General features: G+C 38.6%; 1 protein-coding gene across 2 annotated transcripts in view; it reads left to right on the top strand.

Moving 5' to 3' along the window:
• eeig1b (estrogen-induced osteoclastogenesis regulator 1b) overlaps window positions 1-13,108 on the top strand; it is a 60,437-nt gene that overhangs the window by 42,423 nt on the left and 4,906 nt on the right. The window contains exons 6-13 of one of the 2 annotated variants that reach the window (XM_017460408.3): window positions 7,641-7,757; window positions 8,243-8,289; window positions 9,464-9,630; window positions 9,885-9,989; window positions 11,613-11,835; window positions 12,361-12,482; window positions 12,688-12,757; window positions 12,874-13,108. The exon at window positions 12,874-13,108 is cut by the window's right edge and continues 4,906 nt beyond it. In XM_017460408.3, coding sequence (XP_017315897.1) covers window positions 7,641-7,757; window positions 8,243-8,289; window positions 9,464-9,630; window positions 9,885-9,989; window positions 11,613-11,835; window positions 12,361-12,482; window positions 12,688-12,757; window positions 12,874-12,919 — 897 coding nt within the window. In that variant the 3' untranslated portion in view covers window positions 12,920-13,108. The remainder of the gene's footprint in view (window positions 1-7,640; window positions 7,758-8,242; window positions 8,290-9,463; window positions 9,631-9,884; window positions 9,990-11,612; window positions 11,836-12,360; window positions 12,483-12,687; window positions 12,758-12,873) is intronic. The other variant, XM_017460409.3, reaches the window with a different exon arrangement.

The raw sequence follows: 13,108 nt of genomic DNA, 5'->3' as shown, positions 1-13,108 counted from the left end.
ATGCAACAGTAACTCAGAATGACAAGTGAATAAAATATGTCGACCCATTCCTGCTCCAAAACAACAAAACACCTTCATTTGTTTCCCAAAGACAATGTTCTCCATAAACAGTATTGAAGATATATTTGTGTTGCAAATTGTGTTGTGTTTCTTATCAGTACAGCATTAAGAACTTAAGACAGGTCAGTGTAATCCTAAGTAACTAATTTTGTTGATTTAAACTGATTTGTGCTTTAATGACATTTAATAATGAACCAGCATATTTCTGTTCTGGTTTGAAACACCAATCAGAGTGATTAAAAAAAAAAAAAAAAGACATCTGCCTGTGTTGTCACCTGTAGCTGTTAATTAGCTAGCATAACAAGCTTAGCTAATGTTACCTCACTGAACCCAAAATTTGACAAACTTGGCTACTGTAGCAAGGGCTACAACCTCAGTTATTGTTTTTTAAAAATATATATTTTGCCCCTCTTCATCATAGGCTGTCAAATTCAGCCTTGAAATGTGGCAACATAATTATTTAAATTAAATTTTCTAATGTGGTCATTCACCACATTTCCCAGGCTCCAGCTAACTGTTCCATATCATATGACCACTACCAACCAGGGAGGGTGATGAGCTATTGACTCAACTACATGAGCACAGAGATGTCAATGATAGGCTAGTGTCACTCTAATTGTCACTTTCATTGGCAGGGAAAAGGGTAATGCTCCTCCCACTCAGAGCCTGGCCAGTCTAGTTCTTTTTAACTACAGGCTATGGGTGGCTGTGATGTTTACATTCATTCATTTAGCAGATGCTTTTATCCAAAGCGACTTACAAATGAGAAAAAACAAGCAAAGCAGAGAACACCACAAGTAGTGCTACCATACAAGATCCATTAATTGAGTTCCAGAAGAAGCAAAGTGCGTAGAGTAGAGGTACAAGTGCCAGAGTAAATTTTTTTTATTTATTTATTTATTTTTAATGGTTTGGTTAGGTGCTCACGGGAGAGGTGGGTCTTTAGCTGTTTTTTGAAGATGATGAGAGATTCTGCAGTCTGGATTGAGGTTGGAAGTTCATTCCACCACTGAGGATCAGTTAGTTTGAATGTTCTTGAAAGGGACCTTGAGCCACGCTGAGTAGGTATTACTAAGCGTCGGTCTTTGATTTATCGCAGATTGCGTGAGGGAACGTAAGCCTTCAGGAGAGAGTTGAGGTAGGATGGTGCTGTTCTAGACAAGGTCTTGTAGGTGAGCATCAAGGCCTTGAATTTGATGCGATCGGCTACAGGAAGCCAGTGGAGGGAGATGAAGAGGGGTGTGACATGGGTTCTCTTGGGCTGATTGAAGACGACGCATGCTGCTTCATTCTGAATCATTTTGAAGGGGTTTGATGGAGCTGGCCGGGAGACCCGAGAGTAGTGAGTTGCAGTAGTCCAGTTTTGAGATGAGAGTCTGGACTAGTATCTGTAGCTTGTTCGGTGAGGTAGGGTCTGATTTTCTTGATGATGTACAGGATGAACCTACAGGACTGTGCAGTTGTTGAGATGTGGTCTGTGAAGGTCAAGCTGTCCTCGAGAATCACCTCAAGGTTCCTGGCCATCCTGGTTTGCTTGAGTGTGGTGGAGCCGAGCTGTACACTGAGGTTATGGTTGAGGGACAGGCTGGGATGACGAGAAGCTCAGATTTTTCCAGGTTGAGCTTAAGGTGGTGTTCCCTCATCCAGACCGAGATGGCCGACAGGCAAGCAGAGGAATGCCAGTTGTGAGTTGCTGAGTTTCAGAAATACCTCCCCTCCATGATACCTTGAAGGATCTGTCAGAGAGATAGGATTCCACCCAGCGCAGAACCGTTCCGGTGATGCCCAGGCTGGAGAGAGTTGACAGGAGTGACACCATCGGGATTTGAACTTGGAATGTCTTGACAATATTACAAACACCACTAAGTCATTATCGATATTTTTTTTTTTTCCTGTAGCAATGTTTTATTCCTTATCTAAAGAACATTCCCCTTCCTATGAATATTCATGACTAGTGGGCATTCTCAGTGAAATCTGAGAGTTGCAAAGCCTGAAAAAGACACTTTACCAGAATTTCTTAAAAATGTAAAGTCATTATTGAGTGAAGAATCAATTGTTTTGATGTTTCAAACTCGACAAAAAAATCATGGCACCATGACCAGTCTGTACTTGGACACGCACTTGGTGGGCTACGCCACCTGTCTGACCTTCTGTCTGTGTCCTTAAGTGTATAAGTCTCTTCTGCAGTCTCAAAGCTGCTTTCTGTCAAAGCGTCTTATCAGTAAGTACTACAAGAGGTTCAGGAACTACACCTTGCCTTTTCCCAGCTACAGTCAACAATCCAGCTTAGTTCTGGACTCTCTTAGGCTGTGTGTTAAAAGAGGAGAGTGGACTTCAGTTTACGTTATCTATTTTTTTAATTTTTTTTTTATTGATATAGTGCAGCAGTTTTGGTATATTCATTCAATCAGAGTTTATGTTCTGCAGAATAAAGAGGCATCTTAGCTAAAAGGTTTTTTAAAGAGAAACGGGAATGGATTGGAAATGCTGTTCCCAAAAAATAGCCTTGCGATTCCTTTTAGAGCTTTTGTCTGTCAAGACGGTTCTACAAAAATGTATAAACAGTTGAAACGAATAATTGCATTTGTGTTGCTGTTTGTTTTTGTACCTGTATGTAATCTACATGCAGACCTTGGAGTTGTAAAAAAAAAAAAAGTTGGAACTGTAAATTGGGGCTGCAACTAACGATTATTTTCATCGATTAGTTGGCCGATTTATAAAAACAATTTTCTTGATTAATCGGGGGGGGGGGGGCAAACTTTCAGGTTAGGAAAAAACTAATGTGTTCCATTTGAGACGATATTACTTTTCTAAAATTCATACACTAGACCGATGGTTTTCAACCTTTTGTGAGCTCTGGACCCCTAGCATATTTCGAACAATCCACAAGGACCCCCTCACTCCATAACAATTATATGCTATATATTAAACAGTCATTTCTCTATATATGTTACTTTATTTTATTAATATTCAACATCAATAATATTAACATTAAAATTGAATCAAAACATTTCAAGATGTTTTTTTTTTACATTTTATTGTTGGTGTGACATTTAATTTGACACTCTGAATTATCCTTTGTTTATTTTATCCATCAATGCGACACTTGAACTTGTCTACCACTCATAGGTTTTAGCAAATTATCATTTCATTTGTAAATAAATTTAAAATAAATCTATCAATGAACGATTGTCAGCTCAGCTAGTGTGATATTTGCAAATAACCAAATTGATCAATTTTAAAACATCTAATTTGAATATGTTTTGATAAATTTAACAAAAAAAAATGTGTATATATAATATTATTTAAACATTTTAAAATCTTTCTTACGGACCCCCTGCAATTACACCACTGACCGCTAGGGGTCCGCGGACCCCCAGATGGTAGTGCATAGTGAAAGTGTATAGTGCGTCATTTGGGATACAAAGTTACTATCTATGCTCCAAAGCGTGTTTTTGGAACAGAAGTAACATAATGAGTAAATGTACAGCGCTCAGACCAACTAATCGATAATGAGATTCGTTGACGACGATTTCCATAATCGATTATTATCAATTTTATCGATTAGTTGTTGCCGGTATACTGAAAAATTTGCTTACAATTATTTTTAAAAAATAAAATTAATCTATATGTAGAGAAGTATCTGTTTTATTTTCATGAGGATTAATGGCATTATTGCTCAATATCCCAAAAGCACAGAGTTGTCTAAAAGTACTTTAAAATTCCGAAGGTTAGCCGTTTGAAACTTGATCATTTTTAAAGGCCACCAGTTTGATACTTATAACTTCCAGATATAGCGTTGTACTATTGAGTTGTCATGGCTGGAAACAAGCAGGATGCAGATGGGAAAGTAGGGACTGCTGGTGAAGACTGTGTGTGTGTGTGTGTGTGTGTGTGTTTGTGTGTGTAACTGAGATGAAAAAATAATGCAGTTGGAGAACATTGTGTACTTGAGTGTGTTGGCAGAAACAGAGAGAGATAGAGAGGCCTCATCATAGATGGATGACCTTGCCAGTTTCAAATGTCGTTAGTTGCATAACCTCACTGGCTTCCTCTTCTCCTTCCTGTATGTACCCGTACAGTAAATGACGAGAATACTTATGTAGAACAGACCTGGGTTTCTGTAACACAGCAAGAAATTACAAAGCCAGAGTAATAAAATCTCATACAACAAAATGACACTGCACACCAAAATGTATGTATGTTTGTTTTTTTTTTTGTTTTTTTTTCTTCTTTATTTAATTATTTATTCAAAAATGAATAAATAAAAAATCGTCGCCTTAAAATGTACAATTTATAATGAGTAAAAAAGTACAATAATTTAATGAAAGGTGAGCTGTAGTTCCAAAGACAAGCTTTAGCCACATTTTTGTAGTCCTTTGTAGATTTATTTTTTTCTCATTTGATCATTAAGCTCATCTGATATAGCCTGTCAGACTTCATATTTAACTGATGGTCATATCAGTATGAACTGTTCATTGCAAGTTATGGAAAATTTGTATGCAACAGACTTAATATTAAAGTTTATTCTCCTACTTCCTCAAGTAGGAAACCTATTTTAACTCTTTTTTTTACCAGAGGCCAGAAAATGAAATTTCCATCTGTTTGAGTGTCCATGTTCAGCATAGAATTTATTTGGGATGTCACACTAAACAGTAGTGATTAGTGAAAGTAGACACTCATTGCTTTAAGAATTTGCAGCTTTTCATAAGTAGTTCTTTTTCTTTCTATTTTTTTTTTTTTTTTTTTTTTTTTTTTAAACTAACCTACTAGGTTTAAATGTTATGTTAAATGTATTTTTTTTTTTTTTAAATTATTGTTGTTGTTTTTATTGGCCAAGCAGGGGGCTCACACTCCTCCACTTTCCCATCACCATGCACACCAGCAGCTAAACACAGTCATGATACTCTAAACACACAAACCCAACAGTGTCCTGACTAATCATATAACAGACTTGCAGTGCAAAAATCAATTCTTTTGTTTATACTTGAAAATATCTTGGTTGATTTCCATTCCACAGTCTGAATGGAGGTCAGTGTACTGAAAGAAAGGGTTAAAAACACAGTTCACTAAAATACACCACAAGTTACACTACAAATGAATCTAAATTACATTTAAAGTACATCTATAACTGCGAGACCCTTATTTACAAACAATTGCACTGTAGTGCTTTTGAATGCTCGATTCTGATTGGTCAGCAAGTGTAGGTTAATTTTCTAACTCAGTAAGGCTCTGACAAGTTCTGGCTGCAAGGTTTATATAAATGTCTATAGTTTTTATTTTAACAGTTATACTTGTATGGTTGATGCTCAACATTAACCAATAAAAAAAGGGTAAAGTAAGGAGATTAAGATTACTTAAAGTACGGCCTTTAAATAGAATTTTTGCAACGAGCGCCTCGTAACAGCCGGAAGTAAAACTATTCCTTTAAGTTTTCCGACATGGGAAAGTCTTCAGGAAAGAGAGCTTTCCTGTTTCTTCGTAACTCTTTTTTTTTTTTTTCTTTCTTATTAACTTAGAGAGAGGAAAAACAGAGACTGTTGAGGAAACAGCTGCTGTAACATAAGTATGAACAGGAACTAACTTGCTTTGTGACCGTACCATGTCATTAAACATAACTGTAAATATACAAAATGTCTGACATGCTTTCTTGAATTAATGAAAAATTGCAGTTGTTGGTAAATTGGGGCAGTGTTTGGGCAGTGGTGGCTTGGCGGTTAAGGCTCTGATTTACTGAACGCAAGGTCAGGGTTCCATCCCCAGCACTGCCAAGCTGCCACTGTTGGGCCCTTGAGCAGGGCCCTTGAGCAAGGCCCTTAACCTTCTCTGCTCCAGGGGCGCTGTATCATGGCTGACCCTGTGCTCTGACCCCAGCCTCCGGACAGGCTGGGGTATGCGAAGAAAATAATTTTACTGTTCTGTAATGTATGTGATTAATAAAGACTCATTGTCAAATTGCTGTGGTCATAAGATGAATAAAACACTTCAGGATGTGCTGTTTTAGGAAAATAATAAACTCTGGAGTGGTTATAGCAACTCTACTTAAGGTAGTCCTGTCCTGTTTTATTCCTTACGTACAGTCCCCTCTGGGTTGTTTTTGCTATAGACTGAAGACATTGGGGTTTGAGATCAAAAGATGAATATGAGGAGAGTTAGAATTCCAGCTTTTATTTCTTTGTATTTATATGTAGATGTGTTAAACAGCATGTAACAACTTACAGAGAAATCCATGCAAATGAATTGGGAGGAATTTTATCTTGCAGCATGTCAATGATCTAAAACATTCTGCCAACTCAACAAAGGACTTTATCAGGGGGAAAAAAGTGGAAGGTTTTAGACTGGGCAAGTCAATCACCAGACCTCAACCCAATTGAGCAGCATTTCACCTTCTGAAGAGGAGACTGAATGGAGAAACCTCCTAAAACAAACAACAACTGAAGAGGCTGAGGTAAAAGCCTGGAAAAGCATCACAAAAGAAGAAACTAACAGTTTGGTGATGTCAATGGGTTGTAGGCTTGATGCAGCCATATATTAAGTGTTATTTAATTGAATTTACTTCAGTACTATGCTTTTGCTTCCTATAATTTGCTATACTTTTGCTTGCCTAAAAATTTGATGGGTTGATACAAGGTTCTATATTTTATGTTGTTAACACATCCAGATGTAAATATCATTAAATAAAAGCTGAAATCCTAAACTCTCATCTCATATCCATCTTTTGATCTCAAACCCAAGTGTCTTTGGTGTATAGCACAAAAAAAATGAAGTGGCCTTGCCGTTCCAATAGTTTCAGAGCGGGCTGTAGTTATCCAAGAAGCTGCATTGACAACCCAGACTAGTTTCAGGCCATTAAAGAATATAACTTATTATATAAAGCAGTTATAACTTGCAGCAGTGATGTTGCCACCATACTGCTAGAAAATGTAGTTAGTTAACTTGGCTAGCTAACAACTTTGCTAGCAAATCTACTGCTCATAGATACTGTAGCTGTGTCAACTTTAAACATTGACAGTGGAGAAGCCTAAATATTTAGTGTCAGCTAATTTTTGTTCAACCACTACCATGGGCAAGCTTACTCACTAAAAGAAAGAACAAGTATTTATTGCCTGCCAGTTACAGAAGTTTCCTATGGGGCTCGTTCAGTGATGGCTCCAAACCATAGCTCCCATAAACCTTTGGTTTTGAACCAACCCGTAGATCCTGTAAAGCTTTGGTGTGGAATTGAGAGGAGAGAATAATGAAAAGAAAGACCCTCTCTTTGCGTCTCTGCGGTTTATTTAACTGAAACCAAGATGACAGATTTGAAACACACTTTCCATAGTCCACAGTAGGACTGCAGAGGTGCAGCGCAGCTGTATGACGATGAGATGTTTGAAATGAAGATTAAACCATCAAAGCCATCAGTGGTTACTCGAGAGCATAGTGCCTTCATGGGAAAATTCGTGAGAAGTTGTGTATTGTTTATCTTGGCTGATATATTCTCCTAGGAAAACTTTGACTTAAATAATTCTAGATCGATTATATGATGCATCCATTTACTCCACTTCTCTAATGCATTTCGCTTTCTCTCTCGCACACAGCTGGGCTTTGCTGACCTCAACATGGCGGAGTTTGCGGGTTCGGGCTCCACCGTGCGCTGCTGTATCCTGGAGGGCTACGACACCAAGAACACTCGGCAGGACAACTCCATTCTGAAGGTGCGTGAGTTAACCAGATGAAGAAATCCAAACTCGTTCAGCTGTGATGCCAGCGGCATGCGTTTAAGTAAAGGCCATTTTTACGTCCGTGTCTATTTTAACTCCGAGCTATGTGCAGAAATCTCCATGACTACCATTTTTCTCCACAATCCCAGCACTCATTTGCATCCTCACGGGGACGGTGTGGAGGAAATGTGCGACTCGATCAACCCACTCACAGCTAAATTTGAATTCGTATGCCTTTATTTAGCCTGACTCACCGTCTGGTGTATTGTCTGAAATGAACGTTTTGTACTTGTGGAAAAGGAACTGGTGTTTTAAGCTAATTAAGTTTCTGTATTTTCTAAATTCAGCTATGGAACTGATACCAAGATACACTGATGATTGGATACACTACATGTGCAGTAGTTTTACTGTTTTAAATAAGCTGCTGTAGTGGTAGGTTATGATTAATCGTATTGATTTTATTTGTTGTTTTCTTTAAGGTTACTATTGGGATGACTCTACTCTCCGGGGATCCTTGCTTTAAAACGTGAGTCATCTTTTTCCTGGACTGGAGTTAGGAAGGTTTTTAATAGACCTTACCAGAAAACATGTCTATTTATATATAAAGCTTTGGAATAAACATCTAACCAGGTCATTGTTCAGCTGATTGTATGATTTGTACATCCTAGTATGATGACTTTTTCCCCATAATTTCCCACCATGTTTACTTCTATACTGCCACCTGCTGACCAGCGGTCTTGGCTCAGGTTATAATTATAAAGTCCTTCTCAACATAATAAAGAGCACCGAAATTACAATGTTGGTTGTTATTTAACCACCGTTACAAATCATTAATTACTGGTAAAACTCTTTTTGGGATTATTTTTCTTATAACTTTCAGGAAAGTCATCACAGTAGTCATTACTTGAATGTTACTTTTCAAATCCCAATACAAACACAAAGATGACAAACATTCATCTTTTGAGCACATTATACAGTAAATGTAAATGAAGACATGTTGCAATAGCTGGATGGATAACATTGTATGGTTAAAATGATGAATTTTGGCGTGTGCAATTTGAAAAGCATTAGCCTTGAGATAAATCTCTATCATAACACACGTGCCAATCAGAATCACATTTATTCTTCCACACTTGCACATGTATTATTGATTTTGTCTCATTTTTGGTCATAAACACACCACATTCAACACAATCATCAGATTTAAAAGTATAGCTTAATAATTCATAAGCTATATATATATATTTATACCACCATGCTGTTAAATTCTCACTTCTGATTGGTCAGAATTTGTTGATTCACTGGGACTTGTATGGTGGACACTTTACATAACCTCTAATAATATACAGATTAAAAATGTGCTATTTAGCATCGAAAAACTTTAGAGGACTTTTGCAGTTTCTTGGTAACGTGACCGGATGCAATTTTTGTCTTATTGCTAGAACAAGTGATACAGGAACTAATGTTTTATAAACGTTCAGCAACTTTAAACGTAACTAACTATAACTGGTTAATACGATATGCAGTTGTCATTGGTTACTATATTTTAAAAAAATTAATCATTTGGCAAATGCTCTGTTATAAGCGGAATAAAACACTCTGGGGTGTGCTCTTATTGGAAAAGGATGTTAAATGGTGGTGATGATAATTTTGTGTAATATGTAAGTACACAGTACACAAATGTGTTTATTTCTGTCCAGGCCCCCAAGTACGGCTAAAACCACAGGCCTCGCTGGTCAGGACCCGTCTCTACAGCTGGACTGTAAGGGAGAGGGCACTGGCAACAACGCAACTCCACCCATGGGCATCAGCCCGAGAATCAGCACCAGCCGCATGCTCAAACCCAGAACCTCTATGCAGGTTTCAGGTGAGCCCTGGTCTCCTATTTTCTCTCTCTCTCTCTCTCTCTCTCTCTCTCTCTCTCTCTCTCTCTCTCTCTCTCTCTCTCTCTCTCTCTCTCACACACACACACACACACACACACACACACACACACACACACACACACACACACACACACACACACACACACACACACACACACACACACACACACATACATTCTGAACAGAATCCACACACTCACTGTGTGTGTGTGTGTGTGTGTCTGTGTGTGTGTAGGTCTGCCAGAAGTGTTAGATGAGAACCTATCAAGCCCGGAAGAGGTGTTTCACACCGGCCACTCAAGGAATTCCAGCTATGCCAGCCAACAGAGCAAAGTTTCAGGTGAGACTCTTACACAGGTTTGTACACCGATCGAATATACAGCCATGTGGAAAAAAAAAAAAAAAAAAAAACTAGGTACACCCCATGGAAATTTTTAATTTTTTTTTTTTTTTTTTTTTGTGACCTATTTGGACAAACATTTGTTGCCTATTAATAAAATTGATACACACTATCAAATGACACATAAAATTTACATTTTGTAGTCATTTTCACAATTTTAATGAACAAAAACCAATCACATGGAAAAAGTAAGTACACCCCTTCATTGATCACACGTTGAAACCCATAAAATCAGGCATTCAAGATTGCCAGTGATTAGAACCTTCTTAGGGAGTGCAGGTGGAACCTGTCTTATTTATACCCCTCTCATATCTAGTGTCTGGTTTTCCCTTTGTTACTGAGGTGTGTGTTATCATCATGCCAAGATATAAAGAGTTCTGTAAGGCCTTCAGAAAAAAGGTTGTGGATGCCTGAGTCCAGCAAGAGATTTAAAAGGATCTCCAATTATTTGAAATACATCATTCCACTAATGGTGCAGATTTCAAACGACTGCTAATTTGTCCAGATCTGGCCGTACCAGCAAATTCATCACAAGGGGAGACCGTCTGATGCAAAAACTCTCCAAGAACCCCAAAATTTCATCACAGGATCTGCTAGAAAGTCTTGCTTGCAACTGTTGGTGTCAGAGTGCATGCTTCTACAATCAGAGAGAGATTTCACACATTTGACCTGCATGTAAGGAAAAAACCTTTGCAAGACTACAAACAGCCAAAGAGCATGTAGGCAAAGACCAGGCCTTTTGGAATAATGTGCTCTGGACAGACAAATCAAAGACAGAGTTGTTTGGCCACAGTAACAGCAGACATGTTTGCTGCTGACCAAAGACATCTTTTCAGGAGAAGCACCTCATACCTACTGTGAAGCACGGTGGTGGAAATGTTATGGGTTGTGGTTGCTTCACTGCCTCAGGGACCGGACAGCTTGCATTCATTGATTCAACTATGAATTATGCATCATATCAAACAGTGCTTGAAGATAATGTGAGATCATCTGTCTGAAAGTTGAAGTTGAACTGAAAGTGGATCTTTCAACAGGATAATGATCCTAAGTACACTAGCAAATCCTCAAAAAGAAGAAATTGAGGGTTATGGAACGACCCCGTCAAAGCCCAGGTTTGAATCCCATTGAAATGTTGTTGAGGGATTTGAAACGGCAGTACATGCAAGAAAACCATCAAACATCTCGCAACAGAAATAATACTGCATGGAAGAGTGGTCAAAAATTCCAGCAAGCCTGGTGAACAATTATGCAAAACACCCACAAGAAGTTATTTCTGCTAAAGGGGGCAATACTAGCTTCTGAGGCCAAGGGTGTACTTACTTTGTCCACAGAAGAATCACATCAATTGATATTTCTGTTGAATAAATGATTGAAAAAGGTAATTTTGCTTGTGGTTTTGTTCACGTATATCAACTTCATTAATAGGCACTGTTTCAAAGATGATCAAATGTTTGTCCAAATATGTCAAAAAAAGGCAACAATTTCCATGGGGTGTACTCATTTTTTCACATGACTGTATATAGTCTTTGAATATGTGAATTGAAGGTACCATGCCTAATGTAGTGATGTCTGTCCTTCCTGCAGGCTACAGCACAGAGCACTCGGGCTCGTCCAGCCTGACAGACCTGAGCCAGCACCGGAGGAACGCGTCCACCAGCAGCAGCAATGCCTCGGCGGGGACCACCACGGCTACTGAAGGCCCAGCAGAACCGGATAAAGAGCCGGTGAAACCTGAGAAGCCTCCTCGCCCACCGAGGCCTACCTTACTCCCTAACCGACCATGTAGGTAAGGAAAACCTGGGACTCGAGTGCAGAAACACTTCTGCATGCTTTAGTGATCCTCGAAGAGGTAAATGGTTACATGTTTTACTTTTGTGTAAAGTTCATTACTTTTTTCCAAGTGGTGGGGGGGCCCCGCTTATTTATGTGGAGCCTTGGGAACGGGTTTTCTTCTGCAATTTCTTCTTCCTTTTGTTGATCATCTTCTCCTTTTTTGTTTTTATCTTATATTTATCTTGTTCTTCTTATTTAAAGCTACTTTGTTATTCTTGTTCTTCTTTTTCCACTTCTTGTTTGTTAATGTCGTTTTATCCATTCCTTCTTTTATTTATTTTTTTTTTTTTAAAGAACCATCTTTTGGTGTTCAATATTCCAACTTTTGTAATATTTATAGTTCTCCAGTAGCAGGATGGTGATGAGTATTAATGAATAACTAATAATAAGAATGAATTTTATTATAAAATAATGATCATGTTTAGTATTTATAATGATGATGATAATTTATATAGTACAGTTTCTGCTCATGTTCTAGGAGAAAGAAGGACTCTGTGGAGAACCACCCCACCTGGGTGGATGACACGCGCATCGATGCTGATGACATCGTGGAGAAGATCGTCCAGAGTCAGGACTTTGCTGATGTCAGCAACAATGAGGGTGCGTAAGTTGTGAAAGGTCACACATGTTTAAGTATCAGTTTTCCAAAGTAAACACGTTGTGTCCTGTCTAATAATGCTCGACTTACTCGACAGATGATCCTATTGTCCTGTGTGGCATCTTAACTGACAACTCACTGCATTCATACGGTAGCAGTGCTGGTATCGCATGGCATTGAAAGGTCCCATTTTCTCCTCTCTTACAGATAGCAATTTGCAACTGTTTGTCAGTCGGGATGGTACCACTGCTCTTAGCGGCATCCAGCTGGGCAACAGGTGAGTCAGACCAGGAGTGGCCTCCTCCAGTTAATACTTATGATCTATTTAAATTTCAATTATCCTGAATGGCGAACATCACAAACAATTAACATGCCTGTTTCATTCTCTGGCAGGGTGTCAGCGGGTGTGTTTGAGCCTGTCGTGATTGAGAGTCATTAGTGGCCTCAGTCACGCTCCTCCTGAAATACAACAGAGGGCCAAAATAAGTGAGGATGAACAAGACCGACGGGAAGTCCAGTATCGCACTAACAAGATGTTTTGCTATTTGCAGTCTTTTTATTGTCTTCACTGATCAGTCTATTCACACACTATGATTATAACACCGGAAATCTTACATTGTATTATACG

Source organism: Ictalurus punctatus, chromosome 28 (assembly GCF_001660625.3).
Source record: "Ictalurus punctatus breed USDA103 chromosome 28, Coco_2.0, whole genome shotgun sequence".
In the NCBI taxonomy this organism is placed as follows: domain Eukaryota; kingdom Metazoa; phylum Chordata; class Actinopteri; order Siluriformes; family Ictaluridae; genus Ictalurus; species Ictalurus punctatus.
The sequence above is the reverse complement of the archived record's forward strand: the minus strand, read 5'-3'. Positions and strand labels throughout refer to the sequence as shown.